Source organism: Oratosquilla oratoria, chromosome 16 (genome assembly GCF_046742065.1).
Source record: "Oratosquilla oratoria isolate Oo_2021 chromosome 16, ASM4674206v1, whole genome shotgun sequence".
NCBI classification, from domain to species: Eukaryota; Metazoa; Arthropoda; class Malacostraca; order Stomatopoda; family Squillidae; genus Oratosquilla; species Oratosquilla oratoria.
Window position 1 is genome coordinate 46,078,175 of NC_134792.1, and position 27,283 is coordinate 46,105,457.

General features: G+C 38.6%; 1 protein-coding gene across 2 annotated transcripts; it reads right to left on the reverse strand.

Annotated features, from left to right (window-relative positions):
* On the reverse strand, positions 1–27,194 carry LOC143033951 (adipocyte plasma membrane-associated protein Hemomucin-like). Of its 2 annotated transcripts, XM_076199649.1 has the most exons (8): positions 27,103–27,194; positions 25,027–25,136; positions 22,827–23,044; positions 22,416–22,532; positions 22,115–22,283; positions 21,084–21,218; positions 19,186–19,456; positions 1–13,408 (listed from the first exon to the last, which is right to left on the reverse strand). In XM_076199649.1, the coding sequence occupies exons 2-8, from the start codon at positions 25,134–25,136 to the stop codon at positions 12,074–12,076; spliced, it is 2,355 nt and encodes a 784-aa protein (XP_076055764.1). In that variant the 5' UTR covers positions 27,103–27,194; the 3' UTR covers positions 1–12,073. The 2 variants fall into 2 exon arrangements, with proteins under 2 accessions (XP_076055764.1, XP_076055765.1); XM_076199650.1 differs by lacking the exon at positions 22,827–23,044 and having other exon boundaries at positions 27,103–27,190.
* Between the last annotated feature and the right edge of the window lie 89 nt (positions 27,195–27,283).

The following is a 27,283-nucleotide window of genomic DNA, read 5'->3' on the forward strand; positions in this document are numbered from 1 at the left end:
ATTCTTGAAATCTTTATGACAAGTCATCATTCAAAACCAATAAAACATTAAAATAAAATTGCACACCAAAATTCAGCAAAAACCATAACAAAACTAAACACATCTTTATAAACCTTTTACTAAAACAAATATTTGTTAAATTTGTACCACATTCTGATTTTCTGCTGTACAAACCATTTCAGTGACAATGGACATAAGATATTTGATACTGGTTTCTCACCAACTTTTGAAACCCCATTCTTGTGCTGCAGTTCTACTGGGGTCTGTAAAACTTAGAGTCTATTTATTCTAACCTGGCAGAGATTTACAACAAAACACAAATATCAGTCACTAGAATAATAATCTCAGTGTATTCGATAGCATTTGGGAACTATGAGATATTTAGCAATAATATCAAAGAACATCTATACCAAATTAAAGTAAATAGTACAACTATAAGGTTTAGTGTTATTTTTCTAAAGATGAACTTGATCACTGATGTATACTACATAATATCTTGTACTTATACATAACCTTCTTACAAGAATAGCCAATAGGTTTTATTCTTAGAAAGCATTATGATAAAAATAATGGCAACCTTTGAGTTCCACTGACTGGAAGGCTACAGCCCCAAAGTGGCTGGAAATGTTCCTTGGATCCTCCCACAGATCTCTCTGGGGAGAAACTTTGGATTGTTGTTAGTGTTTTCTTAATGTGGAATTGGGGACCAATGACAAGTACCTGTATGTAGTGATCCTGCAAGATGGACAGCAAAGCTGCTGATTTTCAAACCTGTCAATTCTCTTATCTCCATCAAGAAGCACAGCCCTGAGAGGCTAACATTTAGTCTTCAAACTGAGCCCACAATCTGTCTCTATCACCTTCATTTGTATTTCTTATGCTTTTTTACACATAGAGAGCTGACAACCAGTGACTGATCCCCTCCCCACCTACCACTTTCAGCTGAGGACATTGAAGCAGTTCCATACTAATATAACATAAACAACAGCCTAAGTTTCTTCTCAGACAGATCTGTGGGAAGGCCAATGGACCATTGCCAGCTGCTGTAGGGCTTTGGGTAAATTTCTATGTCACTGGCTTACAGTAGTACAAGGGGAACAGTTGTGCCAGTTATCAGTTCTCCTTATATGAAAATGAGGAAGTACAGTTTAAACTGACATAGAGATCTGAAGCCATGTTTCAAGGCAAGGGGTGCAACTCCAGATGGAGGTAAGGGTACTGATGGCAAGATGATTCTCTCTGGCATAAATTTTGCAGGACAACCACTTACAGGCACCCATAATTGGTTCATCAAAAAGCATTTGCACTCAGTTACCAGATACAGTATCCCTAATGGTAGGACAAACACAAGAGTAAACACTCACAAAACACTAAAACTTCAAAGAATAGATACATCTAACTGCACAACTATGTGATACTATTCTGGCTAGTCCTTATTTTTCTTTATCATACAAGCAAAGAATCACTGGGGAATTGGAACCATGTCAGAGGAAGCTGGAAACAGACTGCACATGAGTATGCAGCTGGATGATACTTTGGGTTGGGTAACAAATGAATGCACCTGAAAATTATGTAAATAAATCACAAAAATTTCTATCAAAATGTAAATAGACAGTGCCCGCAGTATTCTCTCAGTCCTCATCATCGAATCAATCCATTGCCCCACGTCTTTCTTGCAGGAGACCCATGGCTGCCAGGTAACCGGCAACAGCCACAGGATTAGCTCATAAATGAATCAAGAAAGAGATATTGTGTTGCGGCATGGGTCAGGCTAGTATAAAGCAAACTAAAACATAAGATTCTTTCCTCCTTCTCCCTCTCTTCTCACATTTTTCTCTTCAATAATAGCCATTCCATTTCTTCTCTCATTCCCTACCCTCTTTGTTCTACTTCCACAGTGCACCACCTCCTCCTCTTCCACTTACCTCTATCATGCACTTACACATCTGCTTCTTCCACAATTATTTCTAAGTACTTATTTTCCACACCGTTTTTGGTTTTCCTTTTCCTTTCCCTGCTTTCATATTTACCACATACACTATTTTGACCTGCCTACTCCTTCCCATTCTCTTCACATGTCCATACAACTTATGGAAAGTCTGTTTATATTTTCCTCTATCCCGACCCAATCCCTAGTGTTGTCATGTTTTCACTTTTTAAATCTTTAATCTCATACTACACACAACCATGAAACAGTTTATCTTTACAACTATTACTTATTCTGAACTTTCACAATTCATTTCTGTATCACCATATGTGTGCATGTATTTGTTATGTAGTGTTGTGGCAAATATATATATCAAAATCCTGAAACCAAATGTTCAGCATAGAGAAGAAAATAAAAGTACAAGAAGATTAAGAAATGCAGTAATGTGCTGCATGTAGTGCACATACTGTAGTAATAAAACAACTGCTTTGGATAAGAAAATGGGTTTCAAAATATGTACATACATACCACGCAACTGCACAAAAGTACTGTACAATAACCATGCAAATTCCATACCAATGGACAATGATAATGTACCTAACAAGTATGGATCATATTGTTGAATCAATGATCAATGTTCCATTGATTCAGTGTTTCAATATCCCAGGAAATTATTAACTGAAAAATATTTGACTTTATGAATAAAATAAATATTGGAAAAAAGATGAATCCCAGTTAAGTACAATGAAAAATCCCCAGAAAAAAAAAAAAAAAAAAAAAAAGTTTATGAAATCCCATTTCTTGACTATTTATTTCAATATGCCACCTTTTCTTCAACTCCCAAATCCTCTGAGCATGGACCACTGTTAAAAATTTAAGCCATCAGTTTACTGTCCTATTTGGTTGCTTAATTTCTTAACATGCTTTGACTTATAACATTTTCTTGCAGTCTGACCTCTTGTTTATGTTTATGTCAACTAGAGAGAGTCCTCAATATCTATCAAGTTTTTTCCTTTAGTGTATTTATACAATGTGATCATGTTGCTCCTCTCCCTATTTTCCTCTTAACTGGGTAATCCCCCAACTATAAGTCTCTCTTAAGGACAACTATAAAGTTGGAATCCATCTTCTGATACTGCTCTGTATCTTTGTAATCTTATTAAATCCTCTCTATCTGCATTCTAAACAACCACACTGTACTTAAGACTAATTACAAAGCACTTGTTACAATTATGTCTTTTCAAACAAATTTCAGTAATGACTACCACGAGGTATATGTTCTTTTGACTATACAGTTTGTGTGGCTTTTAGGGTCTTAAGCTTCTGTTACCGTAACCATTTTTGCAAATCCTTTTCCATCTATAAAGTTCTAATATATCTACCAGTTTACACATATATCTTCTTTATTGTCTTTATACTCTCCTATTTGCAGCAAATGACACTTAGTGACATTAACTCCCATCTGACATTTCTTTTATTCCATGAACATTTTCTACTCTGTAATATCTATCTTTTGTGTGCACACAAGCACTCACTCAAAAAGAGAGAGAGAGAGAGAGAGAGAGAGAGATAAGAGAAAAACAAGAAGGAAGAAATGAGAGATATAAACAAAGGTCTTACATCTTATCCTCAAAAACAATTATGGACAGGATGCCAAATACAACCTAACTAATTATGTAAGTAAACAGTGATTATAAATGGAATTAATAGAACATTTTTGGTCTTACATTTCCAGGAAATATCATGGCCAGATGATGACACCTTGCTATGCTGCCCCACAATTGCAATTTATCTTAAGAAGTACTGCAAGGTGGACCACCATCTGATCTCCTTGCCAGTCCCCTCATGACTCTGAAACTGGACAAGGGTTTTGCCTTGCCCCCATGTGCATAATTCCTGAGGGTAAGTTGTTCTCACTTGCACTAGGGGAAGGTCAAGTGGCACCCACCTGTGCACAGACAGCCCCTGAGGGTTGCTTGGCCCCATTTGTTTGACTGGACAATTGAGATCTTTGGGTTAGTTGGGTGGGTAGGACCACAGTCATCACCACATGCTAAGTCACATTTCAAACTGGTTGTAAATGTGTGTCCCACATGCTATATTCAATCATTCTATCCCCACATACTCCTCTCCCATTCACCCTCTTATCTTGGCTCCTCCTGGATGACAGGTCATCCCTGCATCTCGCCCACTGCTTTAGGTCAGAATCAGCATTGTGAAACACAGCACATCCACAGTAAGGCTGCTTCATTAAATTGCTGGAAAAAAAAGAAAAAAAAAAAGAGAGAGAGAGAGAGAGAGAGAGAGAGAGAGAAGACAGAGAGAAATCCCATTGGGCTGTGTCAATTTATTTTTTCACATATACTCCCTCATCCCCCACCCACTCCCCCTCATGCATCGCAGCATCATCCATACACAACCATTCTCCATTCACCCTTATCTTCTGTCTTCTCCCATCCTTCATCAACAGACATTCCCCTCTTTCCCAATTCCCATTTTACCTCAGCCATTCATCTCATCTTTGGTCACCCCATCATGTTCACTCCTTCTACCTCTACCTTACACACCTCTTTTACTAATTTTTCTTCACTCATTCTTTCCATGTGTTCAAACCATCCCAGTACTCTTTCATCAACCCTATCTGAAACTACCACACTCACACCTGTCCCCTTAAAATAATGATTTTTTTTTCAAATTTCTACAAAAGGGTAAATCAGGACCACATGATTATATGCGAATATGATCTGCATATCTATATTACTGAATATGATTTGGCTCTGTATAATTTTAATTTTTTTGCATGTCAATGTGACAGTGGTATGTTACTGTTATACTTACATTTGGCCTCTTCCATGGAAGATATGAAGGTTAATAGTATATACTGGGATCAAATCCCTATTAAAATAGATATCTATCTTGCACATCATAATTATTTGAATCACTGAAATTCTTATGTAAGAAAATTTAACTCTGAATATTGGGGACTTTATTTAGCTGAAGAAATTTGATGTTGTGAGCCATAATGTATAAAACAATGTCCCTCATTTTTTTTTATTTTCTATTTGTTTCAAGTCAGTCAGTAACATGATGCTACTTCAAAACACGGTAGAATCCAAATAAAAGGTGCTATAGGATAATTTTTATCATAAATATTAGTATTACTTATCTATGTTTATTGCTATTACTATTCCTATTATTACTTATATCTTTATGTGTGTGCTTTGTCTTGACCACCCCCTTTATAAGGGGGAGATAGCCTTTGGTGTGTATGTGTAGGTGTGTATATATACCTAGTTATATCTTACAGGAAGGGGGGGCTACGATCATGGTGTTCTGTCTCAGTATCTCGCCATGTCTAATTTGCTCTTAAATTTGTGTATGGTTTTTGCACACACTATTGTTTTGTCCAGTTTGTTCCATACATCCACCACTCTGTGGGGAAAGCTGTTCTTTTTCAGATCCCTTCTATAACTCCTTTTTGAGCCTCCTTCCATGTCCCCTTGTGTGTGTGTCTGTGTGAATATTGTTGTAGTTGTGTGTTTATGCATGTGTATATGTGTGTGTTATCATTATTACTGATAGCATTATTCTTTTTGTTCAACCTACGAGATCACACAAATTCAAGGTGAATGGTCCTGTCAGGCCATTCACTGGTTTCAAGTTAACCTAATTCACTACAAGATTTATCTAATCTTTCTTAAAACATTTTACCATTCTACCACTCTCTTCCCCCTACCCAAATCATGTTAACATGAAGCTGTATAATATGATTTTGTATAATAAGAGGATTACTCTACAGTATATACTCTATGTATATATATATATATATATATATATGTATATGTGTGTGTATATATACTATATATATAAATTTTGGCTCAACTTTCACTAGGCCAGTCCATTTATCCTCAAACAATTTTCCTCCATAATTTCTTAAATTAATAGAACATACTTTGACAAAATGTTAAGATATCAACTAGGACAACTTGTATGGCCTATCTAAGAAACATTTCAAAATAATTTTCATTATGTGCAGGTAGTATTAATTACACTTTGGAGGTTGGCCTATCTAACCAATTAATTATACTATTAATTTTGACCCAAGTGTTGTTGTTTTTTAAATGTTCTCTTTGATTCCATACTCATGCCAAGTAGAGCCAATATTATCCGACTTCTTGGCGTCTACTCTGGTCACTTCATGATGGTGTTTCCTTGTTTGATTTTTTGTTTTTTAAAAAACTTTCCATAATATGACTCATAATTTTTTCAACTCTTCCTAATCCCTTTCAATTCATCAGGCTGTTTACTTAGTCCAAAACCCTACAAAGACACTTCACTGTTATTTTGAGAACTGCTGATCACACCTTCCCTGTTTCCCTGTGTGCCAACATTTCATACAGTACATTGTTGGTGTTTTCATCACCATAGCTAAGCTTATTTCATTGTCTCCCCTTTTTTTTAACTTTCTGAAGATATGTTTTAATCCAAAGGTTCTTATCTTCTGAAATTTTCTTTTGTTTCACTATGTTTTACATAAATATACATATATCAACAGCTTTTTCCCCCTTACAAGGGCGGTAGCCAAAAACAAAGGTATAATATCTACTCCCACCCATTCAATCCCCACATATTACACTCCCAATTCAACCCCATCCCTCTCAGCAAGCCCACTTCACTTAATCAGCGACCCCCTCTTCGTCCCCTCATGCAGAAAAAGAGAAGACGGGGAGAAATCCCTTCCGGCTGCATCAAAATATCATTCGCACATACTTCCTTACCCCCAATCCCCCACCCACTCCATTCCATGCATCACGGTATCATCCATACATAACCATTCTCCATTCACCCTATCTTTTGTCTTCTCCCTTTCCTCAACAGACATTCCCCTCTTTCCCAATGCCCCTTTTACCCCATCCATCCATCTCATCCTTGGATGCCTCCTCATGTTCACTCCTTCCACACTTCTTTTACTAATCTTTCTTTGCTTATTCTTTCCATGTGTCCAAACCTTCAGACTGCATCAAAATATCATTCACACATTCCCTCATCCCCCAATCCCCTATCCACTCCCTTCCGTGCATCACAGCATCATCCATACATAACCATTCTCCATTCATCCCATCTTCTGTCTTCTCCCTTCCTTCCTCAACAGACATTCCCCTCTTTTCCAATGCTCCTTTTACCCCATCCATCAATCTCATCCTTGGTTGCCCCCTCATGTTCACTCCTTCCACCTCTGCCTTTCACACCTCTTTTAATCTTTCTTCACTCATTCTTTCCATGTGTCCAAACCTCCCATTACTCTTTCATCAATCCTATCTCCCAACTCCCTTTCCACCCCCACCCTCCTCCTCACCTTGCTTCTCATTCTATCTAGCCTAGTAACCCCTACTATATTTCTCAGGCATTTCATCTCAAACACATTCAAACTCCTTCTCTCTTATGTTCCATATTTCTGCCCCATATAGTGCTGTCAGCACAATCATCCCTTCGTACAATCTCCTCTTAGCATCCATTCCAAAAAGTTTGTTTCTAATTACATTTTTAATCCACCAAGGCACTTACTTGCTTCTCTCAATCTACATTCAACTTCCACCTCCACTCCTCCCTTTCCTCCCACATTTGCACCCAAGTGTCTAAAGCTATTCATTTCCTCCAGTCTCTCTCCCTTAATATTCACTTTCAATTTACTGCCACATTCTCTCCTTGTACATCTCATCACCTTACTTCTACCCACATTTATCTTCAACTTCCTTCTTTTACACACCTTCCCAAACTGTCACTAATTTCCTCAATCCCTCCTCTGATCCTGCCACAAGCACAGTGTCATCAGCTTATCTCCCACTTTTCTCCATTTTCTTTAACCATCTCCAGTCCTTGCATTTACCTCTTGCACCACTCCATCCATGTATAAATTGAACAGCCAAGGTGACATAATACATCCCTGGCAAAGTCCCACCTTTATCTCAAACCACTCACTCTCTCCATTTCTAATTCTAACACAGGCTCTACTATTCTTTTAAAGACACTTAACTGCTCTTAACAGCTTTCCTCCTATCCCATATATATGCAATACCTCCCACAGTGCCTTCCTTTCTACCCTGTCATAAGCCTTTTCCAAATCCATAAAGGCCCAAAAATATCTTTACCTTTTCCTAAGACTGTCACATATCTGCCTTACCACAAAAATCTGATCCATGCAACTCCTACCTGTCCTAAACCCACACTGTTCCTCACCAATTACTCCCTCTGTTCCTCTCCTAATCCTCTGAATCAAAACCTTCCCATAAGCCTTTCCAATTACACTCAACAACTGATTCCTCTGAAACTACTACACTCACACTTGTAATGGTCAATAGCACTTTTCCCTTTATTCTTTACATCATACAAAGTACTTTGACTAGCTGAATGGAGAAACAAGCTACAAATATCCTAATTATGCCTTCTATTTGATTATGACATCAGTGTATCATGAACGAATGTTGTCAAAACATCATATACATTTTGATTTCCTTTTTGAATACTACCTTTTCTGCAACTATTTTCAAAAGATAACTCCCCCCTTTTAACTTTCTCCAAAAGAGAATCAAGGCACGAATGGTTTTACTTAGTATTTCACGCATTTATCTAACTTCCAAGTGATCACAATTTTTCTTTGGTAAATTATTTCCACTACAAATCTTCTTCCTCCAATCTCTTTCCCGCACCTCTTGCTAATGCATATGTAGTCTGGGTTCCTGCACCTACCTTCACCATATTGGCCCCTCTGCTGACCTCAGAGCTTTGTTACTTTTTCCATAAGGTTGCTTCCTAGGTGACCTTTCTTTTATTTTTTCTACTGGGGCTCCCAAAACTCCCTCACCCCCCTTGACACTTGCCCTTTTTTCCCTCATTTTCCTGCTCAGATAATTCCTTTGTCTCTCTATCACCAAATCATACACAAACTTCATGTAGTTTACTTATTCTTATTTTTCCTATCAGCAGTAACCCGAGCAGTGAGATGGGGACAGGATAACCCTTCATCCCCCAGGTATTGAGATCAAAGGGGACACGGGTCTTTGTTGGGCATGTGACTTGATGAAAAGGAATGGGTGGGGGATGGGGTTATGTTATGTGTGAATAATATTTTGATGTAGTCCAAAGGGATTTTTTCCTGTCTTCTCTTTTTCTGCATGAGGGGACAGAGAGGGGGGTCACTAAATGAAGCAGCCTAGCTGGAGATGTGCTGCATTTTGCTGGATTGGTTTTGACTCAAGTTAATGGGTGAGATGAAGGGATGATCTGTCATCCAGGAGGAGCCAAGAAAAGAGGGAGGGAGGGAGGAACGGTGAATGAAAGTGGAATGGGTGGGGATGAAATGGGTGGGAGTGGAATTATGCTTTTTGACTTTGTGGTACACTTCGGGTACATATGTGACTTGATCCAGCCACCCGTTATATGGAGGAGAGTTACTTTTAGCATGCATGCATGCACACACACACACACACACACTGATACATATATATACTCTAAAGGGCCCTTTCCCTTTATAAGGCATATTAGTTAACTGGTGTAATGTTTTCTTTATATAATCTGATCATGAATTATTACCAGTACACTTTAAAACACCTGATTTGATGTTTTGCAAGTCCAATTCTCTAGCCAGTCTTTCCATTTTCATACTTTATTTGGTTATCAAGTATTGTGTACATTTCCCTTGTTCTTATTATTTTTGGGAAGCTTTTCTATTACATGAAATGCTATGTTACTTGGCTTTGTCCAGTTTTTGCTGTGTACTGCTGTAGCAGGCTTCAAACCGAACAGAATTTTCTATAATATTTTGGTGTGATATTTCAATGATCCAGATTGGGTCTAAGAAGGTTTGTCTTATTTGTTAGGGGTTTGGATAAACTTAGGACTTGTCTGGGTTCGACTGGATCAAGTAAGGCAAGTTCTATTGGTGTTTTATTCATTTTTATTCAGGGTTGGATGACCAGACTGTGTTAGGTAATGTGCTTTGGATTGGGAACTGGGTTAGGTTGTGTAGTTTGTGCTTTGATAATTTGGTCCTAAATATTAATATTACAACTTTTGTGTTTATTTTATTTTGTTTATGTGCAACAAAGTAATCTACTGTCCTGGTTATCTCTTACAGGTTTACCCCATACATCTTTCTTCAGTAGAGATTTCGTGTTGCTATGTGGGAGGGATCAGTGAAAGGTGTATAATACACTCTTGTGTATTCTGCATGATGGTTGTATCTAAGGAAACAGGAGTGCAATTATTGTCTTGGGACTGAATTCTCCATTGGTTTAGATATAGGTTGGTGGGTTAGAGGTTTAGAATTTGACTGGCTATTGTGGAGTGTTAGTTCTGTGACAAAGTGTGCATATGTCTTTGTATGTACATATTGTTTGTGTTCATTTAGTGAGATGTACATTCACAATGCTAGCTTTCACTGTTTTCTATTCAGTTGACTACTACATGACCTACTTCCATTCAAACGAGGCCACTGAATATTAAGCCTAAACATCATGAACTAAAAAAAAAAAAAAAAAAAAAAAAAAAAAAAAAAAAAAAAAAAAAAAAAAAAAAAAAAAAAAACCACCACCTGCTAAAAATAAGAGATGAACTGCTATATGTAACCATTGTACCCATGGTCAGATATGTCATCCTGAATTGTCTTTAAAGTAGGTTTGTACTTGTTATTCAACTCTGTCCTTCCATCTTTAATTTGACTTACAAAGGAAAGCTCTCCATTAAACATGACAATAAAATTAATCACACTCATGCATCTGGGTATAACTACTAGTAAAAGAATCTGTAATCTTCACATCAATAAGAAATTCCCTCATGAGGAGGGTATAAGAAAGCCATGCCCTAAGTCATGGTTTGTGCATCATGTATGCACACGTATTTACCTAAAAGAATTATACTTTTTGCATCCTCTATTTTTTATTACTTCAAAAACTAATGACTGGTTATTCTAAGTTCCCTGAGTGCACTGGGTACCATCAACCCTATGAAAGTTTGACTGTGGCCATGTCTACTCATTCCCAATGATGCATGGTCTTAGGTCAAATGATAGGCTCATAATTGTATGTTGAAGTATATATTTCCTCCATTTCTGACTTTTACTCTCTGAATTTTTTTACACCCAACCCTCTTCCTCACTTTGACTCTCTCTTCCATTTTTTCTCTTTATTTACTATTCCTTTCTATCTTTTTGTAATCACCATCTCCTTTTAACCTTTACAGTTTGAGCCTCATAAAGTTCCAGTGGCAACCTAGTTCACCTACTGTTCTATTTCCTGGTCTTTCTGTAGTCTGTGCTTTCTTGCTCTTCCTGCTGATGTCTTCACATAAGTTCTTTTCCTGTGACTTTTTAGTCATGATTCCCTAGTTTTTACTTACAGGAATGAGTAAACCCCATACTATACTATCTCTCCTGACTTTTTCTTATCTGAATTTAAATATCTTCCCTTGAACTTAAACACTCAAGATGCCCATTAGCTATTTGTAAACAAACTTCATCATGCTTTCACCTAGTTCAATGACACTTTTATTCTGAGTGACTAAATTCATTGCACCTATTTCATTCATCATCATGCTTACTTGCTCTTTGTCAGCACTATTTTCCATCACATTCCCTTCTCCATCCTTGTAAACTTATTAATCTTGGAATGTCCAATGAATTGTTAATTTCCTTGGTAAAGAAAGATGTCCTCTTATTGTGTATGGTACAACTGAGCACATGGAGGTGTGTACCCAGAGCATACAAGTGTTCAAGAAAAACAAGTCAGAATTTGAGCTCAAATATGACCGAGAGACAGGATATAACCAGGATAAACTCAATCCTATTAACAAGTACTCAGTACATATAACTAGGTAGCTACATCACAGACATTACTAATTTGGCAACTCATTTCACTATAATTAAATGAGACCTGAGCTTCAATTTTGTCAAGCTGCAAAACTGAGCTTATATTTTGCAAAGTATATGTTCAGTGTGGAGTTCTAACTACCAGCCTATATCACATGAAGGGCAGTATCCAGATTTATAAAGGAACAAAAATGACACATAAAATGCAACACACTCTGGACGGTTCATGACAATGTGCACTCAAACTAATCTACTAAACCTACCAATGTCACAGCCTACTATTTCTACAACTCTTCTTTCTTGTGTATTTCTACTTCTGGCACAACCTTTTCTTCATTTTCTGTCACTTTAACACCTTCAACATTATCCTCTGCTTGTGTTTCTTCTTTCTTGACCTCTTCGCTAGGACTTTTTTCATGGTGCTCAATGGCTGCCTCAACTTCTTCCTCAACACCTGCTTTTGTGGGCTCCTCAGCAACTACCTCCACCTGCTCCTCAACAGGAGCTTCAATTTGTTCCCCAATAACTGCTTCAGTGGGCTCCTCAACAGCTGCTTCAACCTGCTCCTCAACAGGAGCTTCAACTTGTTCCCCAATAACTGCTTCAACTGGTTCCTTCTCAGCTGCCTCAACTTGCTCCTCAGCAGCTACCTCAACAGCTGCTTTGACTTGCTCCTCAGCAGCTGCTTCGACTTGCTTCTCAGCAGCTGCTTCGACTTGCTTCTCAGCAGCTGCTTCGACTTGCTTCTCAGCAGCTGCTTCGACTTGCTTCTCAGCAGCTGCCTCAACTTGCTCCTCAGCAGCTGCCTCAACTTGCTCCTCAACAGCTACTTCGACTTGCTCCTCAGCAGCTGCCTCAACTTGCTCACTTTCTGTTGTAACTTCTTCAATGGGTGCTTCATCCGCAATAACTGATTCAGATGTCTCTTCAACAACTTTCACTTCATCCTCCTTGGCAGTTGGTTTACTTTCTTCAATAGTACCTGTTTCAGCCTGCTCTTCTGCTACTTCTACCTGACCCTCTTCAACTACCACAGTTTGCTCCTGTTCAACAATTTCAACTTGTTCCACTGCATCTGCCTTTTCCTCAACAACAGTACCTACTTCAACCTGCTCTTCTGTCACTTCTACCTGACCTTCTTCAGGTGCCACAACTAGTTCCTCCTCAATTGTTTCAACTTCTTCCGCTACACTTGGCACAATTCCCTCCAAAATAGGCTGGTCTTCTTCTTTAACCCCTTCTGCAAACTGAACCTGCTCTTCATCAACACCTTCCCCAAGTTCTTCAACAGCCTCCACTGGTGCACCAGCACTCTCCACTGCTTCTTTTTTCTCTTTAATTTCTTCTTCAACCTCTCTAACAACAGGTTCCTCAACTTCTTTGCCTCGTGAAACTACCCTGACATACTGTCCATCAACATCTAGTTCAGGTTCTCCAATGAAGAGATGGCCCAAATACTTATTATAGGGAGAACCAAAGAAGAGATTATCACCTACCCTTGCAGTTTCAGATATATACTCTCCCTTTCCTTGCAGAGATCCAATAATGGTTCCAGCTTCATCCACTTCGACAACGATAGAAGGACCCATAGTACTTGCCACTGGTTCAAGATGTAAGAACTGAAAAGGTTATATTCATAATTCATAATAATTGTATCATAACAATGACAATAATAGACAATAATAATGTAATTAAAAACTTCAACACTGGCAGGTGAACACTGGATGATTTTGCTCAGTTGATAAAAATATATGCTGTTGAGTCTTGGGTCCCATACCAGCTGAATAAAAGCCTCAATGATTGTATTTCTGCAATGATAACTAGTGTTTTCATGGGGGACCATTTAATGCCATAAAGGGTCATAGAGGTTATTCAAGTGATTTAATAAAGGTAGAATAACAGAAGCTACAATATAACAGCATTCTTGAGTAAAAAGCAGCAACGATTGCAACAGCAATGTAGGAGAGAAGCCAAAAGTAGAGTATGGGATCCAGTATATTTAACATCTCACCCAGCAGGGCTTCTTCAAAATTAACACAGTGGACAAACATCTGACTCCTTATATAGCCCAAGTTTGAGGGGAGAAACAAACATAAAAATAGTGTAAACAAAACTTGCACAACTTGTTTGTTACCGTGTTACTATGAAACATTTTGAATCTGCTTTTATATCTACTATTGATAATATCAACCAAAATAATGGATTCTTTATGTCAAATAAATTTCTAGCAATTCTGGTAACAAGGTAACAAGCAAGTTATGCAAGCTTTGTTTACACTATTTTCATGTTCATTTCTCCCCTCAAACTCAGGCTAAATAAGGGGTCAGATGTTTGTCCACTATGTTACTTCTGAAGAAGCCCTGCTGGGTGAGATGTTAAATATACTGGATCCCATACACTGCTTTTGGCCTCTCACCTACAGCAGCATTCTTCTTATGGTGGAGCTTAGTCTCCAAACATAAAAGGTTCTAAAATGGTTGAAGGTATTAATATCAAGACCAAATGAACAAAAATGACTGGAATGTGAACAAAGAAATATCTGGTATAATATGTAACATTTATGGTTGGGTACTAACATAAGGGTGAGAGCAAGAATTATGGACAATTAAGGACTGGTTGGGGGAAAACACATTAAGTCTTAGTGGTTGAGGGCTACCTCCATTATAAGGGGAGAGAGGCCCTTGATATGTAGAAAGATAAACTTAGCTTTTGTGTCCAACCCTGAAATCAATGAAAGGTAAATGGAGACATTATGGGCTTACATTAAAGAATACAAAGTAATAAGAGCTGCATACAACAGTGTTCATGGATACAAGAAAAAGTGTATGGCTAAAACAAAAAGAAAAATCTATAGCCGGTGCTAGAAACAATGGGTGAGGTAACAACACAGCGTGGCAATAATTGCTGTTTCATTACATAAAGATTCCTTGCCCCAATTTTACTGATAATGGTTGACCCTCCCTACTGATCTTTCTGGCACAGCAGTTCCAAAGCTTTATAACACTGCATGACAACCAACTTACTGAGCTTTGTCTGCAAAGCACTCCCTCAACCCCCACTAACCACCCTCCAATCTCATTTTATTCTCATTAATCTCAATGTGCAGATAGGGTTGATGAAAGATTATTAGGATGGTTTGGACACATGGAAAGAATGAGTGAAGAAAGACTAGTAAAAGAGGTATGGAAGGCAGATGTGGAGGGAGTGAGCATGAAGGGACGTCCTAGGATGAGGTGGATGGATGGGGTAAAGGGGGCTTTGGGGAAGAGGGGAATGTCTGTTGAGGAAGGATGGGAGAGGACAGAAGACAGGGGTGAATGGAGAATGGTTCTCTATGGATGATGTTGTGATGCATGAGGTGAAATGGGCAGGGGGATGGGGGGGTGAGGTAGTATGTGTGAGCAAAATTTGACACAGCCCAAAGGGATTTCTCCCCGTCTTCTTCTTTTATGCATGGGGGGACGGAGAGGGGGGGTCGCCGATTTAATGAAGCGGCCTTGCTGTGGATGTGCTGTGTCTTGCGACACTGCTTCTGACCCAGGGCAGTGGACAAGGTGCAGGGATGACCCGTCATCCAGGAGGTGCTAAGATAAGAGGGAGGGTGGAGGAGTGTGGAGTGTTTTCAGGGATGGAATGGGTGGGAATGATTTTATGCCTTTTCCTTTTTGGCTACCTCCCTTGTAAGGGAGAAAAAACCTTGGTATATGTATGTATGTATGCATATTGTAGGAATAACAAGACAAAAATCAAACAAACCAAAATGCATGGCTGTGAAGTAATTGATCAATTCCTAAATCATGAATCTTGATTAAAGTATGTATATATTAAAAAAACTGAGGAAGGACCTTACATCTCCATCCCAACAAATATCATACACACAACCTCTAGATTGGAAAACACTGGTGTGTGAAGGATGGTTTGGGAAGAAATGCCAATTTAGTGGTACTGAGAGATCTCAATGCTAAGGTAGATGAACCAATAGACAAAGTGGTTGGGAAGTGTGGAGTTCCAGGAAAAAACTGTAGAGAAGAGATGATGGTAGAGATGTATCTAAAGATATCCACTTCCTCCAGTCTCTCTCCCTCAATACTCACTTCCAATTTGCTGCCATCTTCTCCCCTTGTACATCTCATCACCTTAATCTTACCCACATTTATCTTCAACTTCTTTCTTTCACACACCTTCCCAAACTCTGTCACTAATTTCCTTAATCGCTCCATTTTCTTTAACCATCTCCAATCCCTGGCCCATTACCCTTGCATTTACCTCTCACACCCTATGTATAAAATGAACAGCCAAGGCAACATAACACATCCCTGGTGAAGTCCTACCTTTACCTCAAACCACTCACTCTCTCCATTTCTAACTCTAACACAGGCTCAACTACTCTCATAAAAACCTTGCCTGGTCTTAACAGCTTTTATCCTATCCCATATATCTGCAATATCTCCCACAATGCCTTCCTGTCCACCCTGTCATAAGCCTTTTCCACAACCATAAAGTCCCAAAAACATACATACCTTTTCCTAAACCTTTTTCATGTATCTGCCTTACCACAAAAATCTGATCCACGCAATCCCTGTCCTAAACCCACACTGTTCCTCACCATTTACTCCCTCTGTTCCTCTCCTAATCCTTTCAATCAAAGCCCATCCATAAGCATTCCCAACTACACTAAACAAACTAATCCCTCTGAAACTTCTATACTCACACTTGTCCCCTTTTGCTCGTAAAGTGGAACTATACAAGCACTCCTCTGGCACCTATTTTAGACAAACATTAAATAAGCTCACCAGCTAGTCCATCATCACTGTACCTCCCTTTTTTAGATACTCTGCATGACACCTATCTAACTCAGGTGTCTTTCCTGCTCTCATCAATTTAATAACTGCCTTCACTTCATCTTTCCTCATTTCTCCTCCATTTTCCTCATTCATCACAGTCATTTTCTTAGCACTTCCCATTGAACCTATCTTTCCCTCTGTATCCTCCTTCACATTTAGCAACTCCTTAAAATACTCTGCCCATCTTCCTCTTACTGCCATCTCTTCCATTATCATCTCTGCATCTGCACCTTTTACCTTTTTTTCTGTACTTGATTCGCCTCCTCTTCCTTTCTTAATTTCCTTCCAAAATATTTTCTACTTACTTTCAAAATCTTCTGTCATACTCTTACCCCATTTCACATCTGCTCTACTTTTTGCTTCCTTTATCTTATACTTTACTTCTCCTTTCTTTTCTTTGTACCTCTTGTATGACTCTCTCATCCTATTTTGTAATCATTCTGTGAATGCTTGCTTCTCTTCGACAACATTCTTTGCCTCCTCATCCCACCACTCACTACCCTTCCTTATATTTCCTTCCATCCTCCTTGTTCCACACACCATCTTTGCATGCCTTGTGAGCCTCCTTAGACCACCCCATTCCTCCTCCACTCCTAGTTCTTCTCTATCCTTCACTCTCTCCCACTCCTCTCTTAACTTCTTTTTGTACTCCTTCTCCTTATCTTTCCCATTTCAGCGTTTTACTTTAAGCACCTCCCTACCTTCTGTCCTTTTCCTCTTTCTCCCTCTATCCTCCACTCTCAACTTACCTTCCACCAGAAAATTATCTGATATTAACCAACGCTCTCCCCTTAGAACATGAACATCCTTAACTCTTCCTACTATTCTCCTGGGTACCACTATATAGTCCATTAATGCCCTATCTACCACCCTTCTGTCCACCACCCTTTCCCATGTGTACTTATGCTTGACCTTCTTCCTAAACCCTGTATTTGCTATCATCAACTGTCTAGACACATCTCCACCATCATCTCTCCACTACAATTTTTTCCTGGAACTCCACACTTCCCAACCACTCTGTCTATTGGTTTGTCTCCTACCCTAGCATTGAGATCTCCCAATACCACTACACTGACATTTCTCCCTAAACCCTCTATGCACTCATCTTCACTTACTAGTAAAGCCACCCTTTCTCTCCCTTGACCTCTCTTCATTCCTAACACCTTCCCAACTACACTCCCAAACTCAAACTCGCCACTACCTTTCAACTTAGTTTCACTCAATGCCAACACATCCATCTTTCTTTTTACAAACATTCTGCCTATCTCTTCCCTTTTACTCTCATCTGTGCCACACCAACGCACATTCATTTTTCGCCGAACCCTGTGGTAGGGGAGAAAGAATATTGCCACTATGTGTTCCAACTTGAGTCATAAGTGGTGACAAATATTTCTGTACTTCTGCTTTTATTTTCTATGATAGTGGGTTACAATCTAACTTCATTTATGTGTTACTGCATCACTCTACTCGAACATATACATGCATTTAGAATTCAAAAAGTTCCTGATTTGACAATTACTGGGAGTATACTTTCATATCTAAATATAGTGCTAATCAACTTTATGAGTGCAATACATTTTGGCAGGTGTTCGAGAAATCACAGCCTACCTGAATGGTGTATAGGCGTTTCACAGTTGTGGTCATCAAGTCATATGACAACCGTTGTCATTAAATAATGAGAACTCCCCTGCAAATCATATAATTATGTCCAGATATTTTCCAAGTTGCACAAAAATTATTGTAATTTTATTCCAATCTGACCTAAGTAAAATTGTTGTATATAAAAAGAAAGATAAAAAAAAAGTTCATATTTCCCCACCTCTTTTAGTCCACACATCCCTCAAATCTATATGGTATTTATACATTTTTCTCCCCCCTTTGCACTCAACTCACTTTCATCTCCATTTTCCCTCCCTTCTCTTATTTTTCCACTCTACATGAAACACCAGTAAAAATACTACCCAAATGCACTTACTAGCTTTGATCTATGGCACATATACATCAGGTGATTAACCCTTTATCTGCTGCATCCCCTAGTATAAGTAAAACTTTGACACTAGCAAAAACAAACATTCAAAAATATTCCACTTGGGATATTTTGACCATGAAAGGTTAATCAATAATTAATCATTGCCTTGAGTTTCACTAGGTGGAAAACCTGCAGCCCTGCAGAGACTGTCAATGGACCTCAAGCTCTCCCACAGATCTCTGGGAAGAAACTTTGGACCACTGTGTTCTGTTAGTGTTGAACTGTTTTTATGTCACCAGCTGAAAGTGGTAGGGAGAAGGAAACAGTCACTAGTGGCCAGTTTTTCATGTGTCAAAAAGTGTAAGAAATACAACTGAAGCTGACAGAAAGAGATCTTGGGCTCAGTCTGGAGACACGAGTGTCAGCCCCTTAGGGCTACATCTCCTCATGGAAGGGTGCAGATTTGTTTTGAAAATGGGCAGACTCTCTGTCATCTTACAGGACCACTGCATGCAGGTACCTATCATTGGTTCCTTCAATACAGCTCAAATGAAATAATTGATTAAACAAAGAGTGAACTTACCATATAAGAAACTTGAGGAGTGATGCTGTTGGGAACAAGTTTTGTAATCCCATCAATGCAAAATTTTATGATTAAAAGGAATCTTGAAAGGAATTTCCTGAAATAGGACACTCTTGTCAAGTAAGGATTAAGATCAAGCTTTTCACCCTTCGTAACAATGAGAGATACATAGTATCCTCCTTCAGCACGTGGACGAATATTGTCTGGGCTTCCAGGCAGTTTGTCCACATATACATCAACTTTTCCTGATTTGGGTCCCTTCAACCAAAACCTGTAAGGAAGTAAAAAGATGCCAGTACTAACAGAAAATAACATATTCCACAAAGAGGCACATTACGAGTTATATATATATATATATATATATATATATATATATATACATATATATGTATATATACACACACACACACACACATATATATATATATCTATATATATATATATATATATACAACCCAAATTACCCGCACGTTGCTACAGGGAAATGATGATCATTTTAATTTTGATAGAATTTGTGGAGAAAAGTTACACATATCAATATAACCCAATTGAAAAGGTAACAAATAAAATGTTATATATATATATATATATATATGTATATATATATATATAAAAAAATAAAAAATAAAATGAGGAGGGAGACACCCTTTGGAAATAAAATATATTTGGCCGTAAGAGATGAAGTGAACCAACATTTTATTATCTTTGAGCTCGAGTATATTACCACCCGCGAGAAAGTAAAATAAAAATAACCAATAACATTTGGTAAAATTATACAATCATTTTACATTTACATGCTTTCTCCTTACAAAGCCTATCATAGTTTGTGGCAACATTAATTTCACACAAATAATATTTATGAACACAATGGTTTGTTTAACCATAGTAATTTTTTTTCACAAAATGCCAATCGTGTCAAGGGGAAACTACAGTAGTGGCATGTTACCCCACCATACCCCTTTAACCCTTAACCCTATCCAAAATAATATTCTTCTGGAAGTGAATTATTGTTATCCAAGTACCTGGAGTGATAGGGTATCAGAATATATGTGGTTATGGGGGTCTATCTCCAAAACCCTAGGAGTTCATGAACAAACAGACAGACAGAAACTACTACTTTATTATAGTAGATACACATAAATATCAACCAATCCAATACACTGGTTCTCCCTACCTATCCTAAACCCACATTTTCCCTCACCAATTACTCCCTCTCTTCCTCTCCTAATCCTCTCAATTAAGACCCTCCCATAAGCTTTCCCAACTACACTTAACAAACTGATCCCCCTCAAACTACTACACTCACACTTGTCCCCTTTTCCCTTGTAAATTGGAACTATACAGGCATTCCTCCAGTCCTCCGGCACTCTACCCTCTCTTAAACAAACATAAAATAACCTCACCAGCCAGTCCACCATCACTGTACCTCCTTTTTTCAGACATTCTGCATGACATCCATCCAACCCAGGTGCCTTACCTGCTCTCATCATCTTAACAACTACCTTCACTTCATCTTTCCTAATTTCTCCTCCATTTTCCATGACATACTTTGGGTTATATATGTTTTGTGAGAATTGTTGTAAAAATGGACTTTGTTTCATTCTGCAGGTTCTTGTTGTGTAATGAAGTGAGTTTTCAAGGAGTTGTCATATGATTGTGTATCTATCAATTTCATGTACTGATGTACTAACTGCTAGGAAGTATTTTGCTTTCACATGCAAATGGCCAATTGGTGCAGTTTTGGGGCAATCTGTTGTTATTTTTAAGGCTTAGTTTTGGATAACTTTGCATGTCTTCTTAGTGATGATCACCAATGATAGAGATATCTTTGAATGAAGAACAACCTGTGTTTACTTAGACTACACCCATGAGGAAACAGGTTAATACAGAAAACTCACCTTAGCACACGGTTCTTAAATGTTTCAGAAAACAGCACAAAGTCTTGGCTGTGTGCGAGTTGAACACCGTTGGCAAAGTGGACATCTTTGACAAGAACTGTATTGCTTTTAGTTTTAGGGTTATACTTGATCAACCTGCAAAGAATTTAAAAGAGCATATCACACAAATACACTATGAATACAGAGATCTATAAATATTATACATATTCTAAATTTATATAACAAAAAGTTTCTTCCCCCTTATAGGGAAGGTAAGCAACTAAAGCATGCACCCTCCCACCATACCCATTCACAACCTTGTGGATAAAGGACTTGACCAAATTAGAATCATATAAACAAGTTTAAAATTCTATTTTTCCAATTTTATCCATTCCCCACTGTGCAAGGTATCTTGACAGTGAATGCCATTGCTGTGAACTCAGCAACTTATGACTATATGCCTTTATTGTTATCATATATTCACTTTGTTAGTGGGACTCAAACCATAATATATATAACTTCTCACCTCATGGAACAAATGTTGGTTATCTGAACAAAGCGGTCCTGTGAGACAGACATATGAGCAAATCACCTCCCTCCCACTCATCTTCAGAACCCACCAACATCTTCACCTTCATCTAGAGATACACAGCCCCAAGGGGTTGATACTAAACTAAACCCAAAATATCAATAAGTTTCAACCATATTTCTTCCACCTTTTCAAACAAGAAGATCTGACAATTGGCAACGGCTCCTCTCTTATTACTATTAGCTAGTGACAGGTCATATCCTGATGCAACATGGGCACCAGTTCAAAGCCTTTTCCCATAGTGATGTATGGGAGGGTCTGAGTACCACTGCCAGCTGCTTTAAGGCTGCAGGTTCCAGTAAGTGAAAATTGAGACAATTATTGTTCTTACCACTAGATATTAGTGCCCCAGTCTGCTCAGCCACCACACTCCCTTTTCTTGAAATTAAACCTGGAATCTGCTAAGGGGGGAGGGGGAGGGGGAGGAGGAGGAGGAGGAGGCAAAATGACACGATGAACTTACCTTCCGGTGCCATCAGAGAGGTATTCAAGAAGGCTATCTGACAAATTGGAAATGGTAGAAGCATCAGACCAATAAATGTTGCCCTCATCATCCTCGTCCAGGTCATCAATGAGCCGAGGTACTCGTCCAGCAATCTCTTTACTTGGATCTACCAAGAGTTCCTTTTCTCCTGTGTAATAAAGAAAGGCTGTGATGGGCCATTTCAACAGATTTGAGAGGATAGTTTGTTCACTGCACTGCCCCCAAAACATTGGGTTTTGTCAAGTATACAACCTCAAGTAAAATGTGTATATGATTGTACCTGTTTCAACATTAACTGCAAAGATACCCAGATATGCATCAGCTACAAGGAGCCGACCATCAGCAGCAAACCTAAGTCCAAGAGGACGACCACAAATGTGTTCTTCCCATGGTCCCTCTGAAACAAATGGATGTATAATCACTACTGAAGAAGAAGAAAGAAAAAAGAAGACAATGAAGATAAAGAAGCAAAGAAGTAGAAGATGAAGAACTATGCTGCATATACCATTTTGATGAACACAACTGTTCGATGTTAATTTTTTCTCATTTCATTATCTGTATGGACTATATTATATTCCTAAGACTATCTAGATAAATCAAGTGTAATTTTCCATACTAGAAATACTCTGTAATAATATTCTGGGCCTTACACAATAATAAGTGTATTCTACAATTTATAGTCATTACTTACCACATCCTGGGCCAATAGAGGTAACTATCTTGATGTGATCCCATTGATCCCCCCAAATGCGAGCAATCTTTCCTCCATGAACACTGACAAATATTTCATCAGGACTACGACTAGCAATTGATTCTGGGCCAACTATTTTGCCGTCAAACAAACGATTAATGCGTTCCAACTTATCATTTTGGGATAACGGGCCTTCAAGTTTCCTTGCTTCATCTGTTCTGCAATAATCATTATGATATAATACATACATACATACATATACCATGGCACTTTCCCCCTTATAAGGAAGGTGGTCAAATCAATGCATACACTCACTCTTCACCCCTCCCATACCCATCCAAAAACCCATTTGTTGTCTATCCCATCTTAATACCTCATGGATGAAGAGCCATTCCTGTCCCTTGCTACACTGCTCAGGTCAGAGGTTAGAAGCAATGCAGCAAGATACAGCACCTCCACTACAGCCCAACTGCTGGGGCTGGTTTACCCTTAGTGCTTCATTACATGGTGACCCCCCACCATTCACTTGAGGACTATACAGAGCAGGAAATAAGAAAGGCTGTTGGACTGTGTCATTTCCTCAACATTTTACAACTATTCTTCATCTATCTCTTCCTTACCTGACAGGCATTCCTGTAGTATCCAATGGTCCAATCATCCATCCATCTTATTCTTGGTCTTCCCCTCTGTCCATTTTTCATTACCCAGTACTACATACATATACTAATGGCTTTTCCCCCCTTATAAGGGAGGTAGCCACAGCCAAAGGCATAAATCCACTCCCACCTATTTCATCCCCACATACTCCACTCCCACTCACCATCCATCCCTCCCTCTTTTCAACTCCCTCCTCTCCATCCCCTCATGTAGAAAAAGAGAAGATGGGGAGAAATCCCTTTTGGCTGCATCAAAATCATTCAGTTGTATTCCCCCACCCACTCCCATGCATCACAACATCATCCATACACAACCATTCTCCACTCACTCCTATCTTGTCTTCTCCCTTCCTTCCTGAACAGACATCCTTTTTCCCAATGGCTCTTTTACCCCATCCATCAATATCATCTTTGGTCACCCCATCATGTTCACTCCCTCCACCTGTCTTCCATACCTTTTACTGATCTTTCTTCACTCATTCTTTCCATGTGTCCAATACTCTTTCATCAACCGTATCTCCCAACTCCCTTTCCACCCCTGCTCTCCTCCTCACCTCCTTGTTTCTCATTCTATCCAGTCTAGTAACCCCTACTATACTTCTCAGGCATTTCATCTCAAACACATTTAAACTCTTCCTCTCTTACATTCCATGTTTCTGCCCTGTACATCTGTTGGCATAATCACCCCTTCATATAATCTCCTCTTAGCATCCATTCCCAAATGTCTATTTCTCATTACATTTTTTAATACCCCAAGGCATTTATTTCCTTCTCTCAATCTACATTCTACCTCCATCTCCACACCTTTTCCCACCATATTTACCCCAAAGTATCTAAAGCTATCTATCCACTTCTTCCAGTCTTTCTAAAAGATAGTGGACAAACAATTATTGCAGTTCAGTAACTCAATAATTTATTCAATATCAAATGATCAGTAATTAATCTTTTTGATTAAAAAAATTCACAAATAATGGTATGCCAAAATAATTCTATTTTACAATACTAAAGTAAATATAACTTATTATCTTTTATGATCTTGCAAACTTAATAACCTTGTATAGGTTACTGGATGCATGTTTCATGCAATCAATATATTATGGATTTTGTGACATCCCTACAGACCAAGTTACCACACTTTCAACTTTGGCTGTTTGGCACTGCAGTGGAATTGCTAAATCTTGCTGTACTGCCTCTGACCAAGCAGTGTGGCAGGAGTCAGGAATGACTTCATCTACAAGGAGCAAGGAGCTGAGATAGAAGAGACAGGGGTTTGGATGGGTGAAGGGTGGATGTATGCTCTGAATCAAGCACCCCACTTATGAGGGGGAAAGGACTTTTTGGTACATGTTCATGTATATGTGTATAAGTTAAAGCTTAAGGCTAGTATACTTATGCACATCAAAATATGATGCACTTCTAACAACAACAACAACTTAGATCTTGGTACATTTCTTGGAAGTACATGTGTGAATGGTGGTATGACACATTTGTAAAACATGAAAAATTATATGATTTATATTATACCATACCAAAATCCAACTTACTTGTAGGACTTATAATTTGCATATGGGGGAATGCCTGGGATGAACACAAATACTGCAACCACCACAAACAAATCAATAAGCAAGCGCTTCAGCAGGCCTAATGCACCCATCTGAAATAAATAAAACATTTGTAACCATATAAGTCATTACTCACGCATCACCATGATTCACACATGTGTCAAGGCATGAGAATAAACCTCCTTATCATGTAGTGAGCTCATGATGGACACATGATCAAGGCAGATGCCTAATATCACCAACCACTCACATCACCACTATACTCTGTTATGATATACATAGATACATAACTCAACATTAAACACAACCATACACCTTTATTAACTAAATGTAATTCACAGCCACCACTTACACAATGATGTAATGTGTACAAGAGCCTGGCATTTATGTAGTGAAATGTCAGGTCAGCAGTTTTGACCTGGGACATCTGAGACCGGTCAAAGGACTGGCAGTCTCACAGAAAGAATGCTTGCAACCAGTTGCTCTTATATCTGTATTCCATTTGGCTAATACAGACTCAAAAGGATTTCAGTATTTTAATTCGGTGATATCCCTCCAGCCGAGGATACACATTCATTGAAATAATGCTTACAGAATAATTGCAGCACACATCACTTATCATATGGAGTGGCATTTACTGCTCAATTCTAGTTATGAATGGAAGGACACTGAAAGTGAATGAACAAAAAGTTATGTACTGAAGACATTGTTTCAGACTGATTCTTGGGAGAGCCTGAAGCAGTTGATAAATTAATTTGGATGGGTCTTTGAGAGAAGAAAGTTACAAATGAGCAAAAGTAAAGTGATGAGATGTTCAAAAAATAATGAGTGACAGGTTGAGTGTGAGATGCACAAGAAAGAATTTTGGCACAGCCAGTTCCTATTCTCAAAGCCTTGTTATGTTTTTTTTCTTAATTGCTGGATACCATGAGCTGGAAGTCTAGTGTAATTCTTATGAGATTTTTGCACATTTTAATGTGCTACCCCATCTCAAATACTGCTGCCATCTCTGGTCCCCAAACAAAATTTCAGAAAAAACAGAGCTGGAATGCCCACAGCAATCTTTCACAAGCAAGATCCAAGGGACACCTTAGCTACTGGGAAAAAATTGTAAAGCTACAACTGTCCTTCTAGCAGCAGAGGTACATCATTATCTACTCGTATACCTGGAAGATTTAGGAAATAAGGTCTCCAATGTTAACACCACAGTAAAGACCCACCCAAGAAGAGGAAGGCTGTGTTATGTCAAGACCACCCCTGGAACATCTCATAAAATAATGACACCAGTTTCACCTACAAGGGAACACGACTTTTCAACTGCATCTGGCAAAAATCAGGAACCTGAGTGGTGTATGACCCAACACCTTCAAATACCACCTGGATGCATGGTTGGCCAAGATTCAAGACAAACCACCCATGCCAGGATACCCAACTCCAAGTACCTACTAAACTGAATCATGGAGGGAAGAGAGATGGCTGGGCTCAGTGGAGATCCATCTCTGCTGCATCAATAATGGATGAAATGAACTTTATGGTATTTGTTGCAAACCTCTATGCCCACAACCATTCTAAGTCTATTTAGTTTCTTACTTGCATTTGCAAGAGTGTCTTTCATTGGGAGGCAATGGTCATGTGTAAAAAAAATTAGGGCTTTTGCTTTTGAGTGACCTCTGTCAAGTGGCCATTGTTGGTTACGCGGGTGCTGTGGGTCTCCTGAGAGACTTAGGGTAACAGACTGATTAATTGATTGTCCTAAGGAGGAGCTGGCGATTCAATGTGACCCACTCCTCTTTGGTTTTAGCACGACTGGAAAGAGGACATTGCGCCTCGATCTTACAATCACAGCTTCGTTCAGTCATGTTTCCCTTTAGCAACTTTTTTCTGTTATTGATTTCCACCAAGAAAAACATATATTTTTATTACATCAATGTATTATAATTTTCAAAATTAATTGTTATATTGTGTAGGTGTGGACTTATGTTATAAATATTGCTTATGACAATAATAATAAAATCAGTATCTGAGATGCTTGGCATATTTTCAAGCTTTTATTGTTACTTGTCAGTTATGTTGGAGAGTTTGTCCAGAACTGTCCTGCTTCTTAAATATGATTTTAAAATTTAGTTAGTACAAGTAGTTTCACTACTAAGGTCTAAGTCTAATTCACACAACCATGTACAAACTCAACTGAAACGAAGGCTGGAGCCTACACAGGGTGATATAGATAATTGATTTAGCC

Bases quoted from the DNA above. Each gene is read 5' to 3' on its own strand.
- LOC143033951 (XM_076199649.1), bottom strand. From the start codon at position 25,136: ATGGGTGCATTAGGCCTGCTGAAGCGCTTGCTTATTGATTTGTTTGTG. The intron at 23,045-25,026 runs GTAAGTTGGATT...TGATTATTGCAG, and splicing joins GCAAATTATAAGTCCTACAA to AACAGATGAAGCAAGGAAAC. The intron at 13,409-19,185 runs GTAAGTTCACTC...TAACCTTTTCAG, and splicing joins CTCCTCAAGTTTCTTATATG to TTCTTACATCTTGAACCAGT.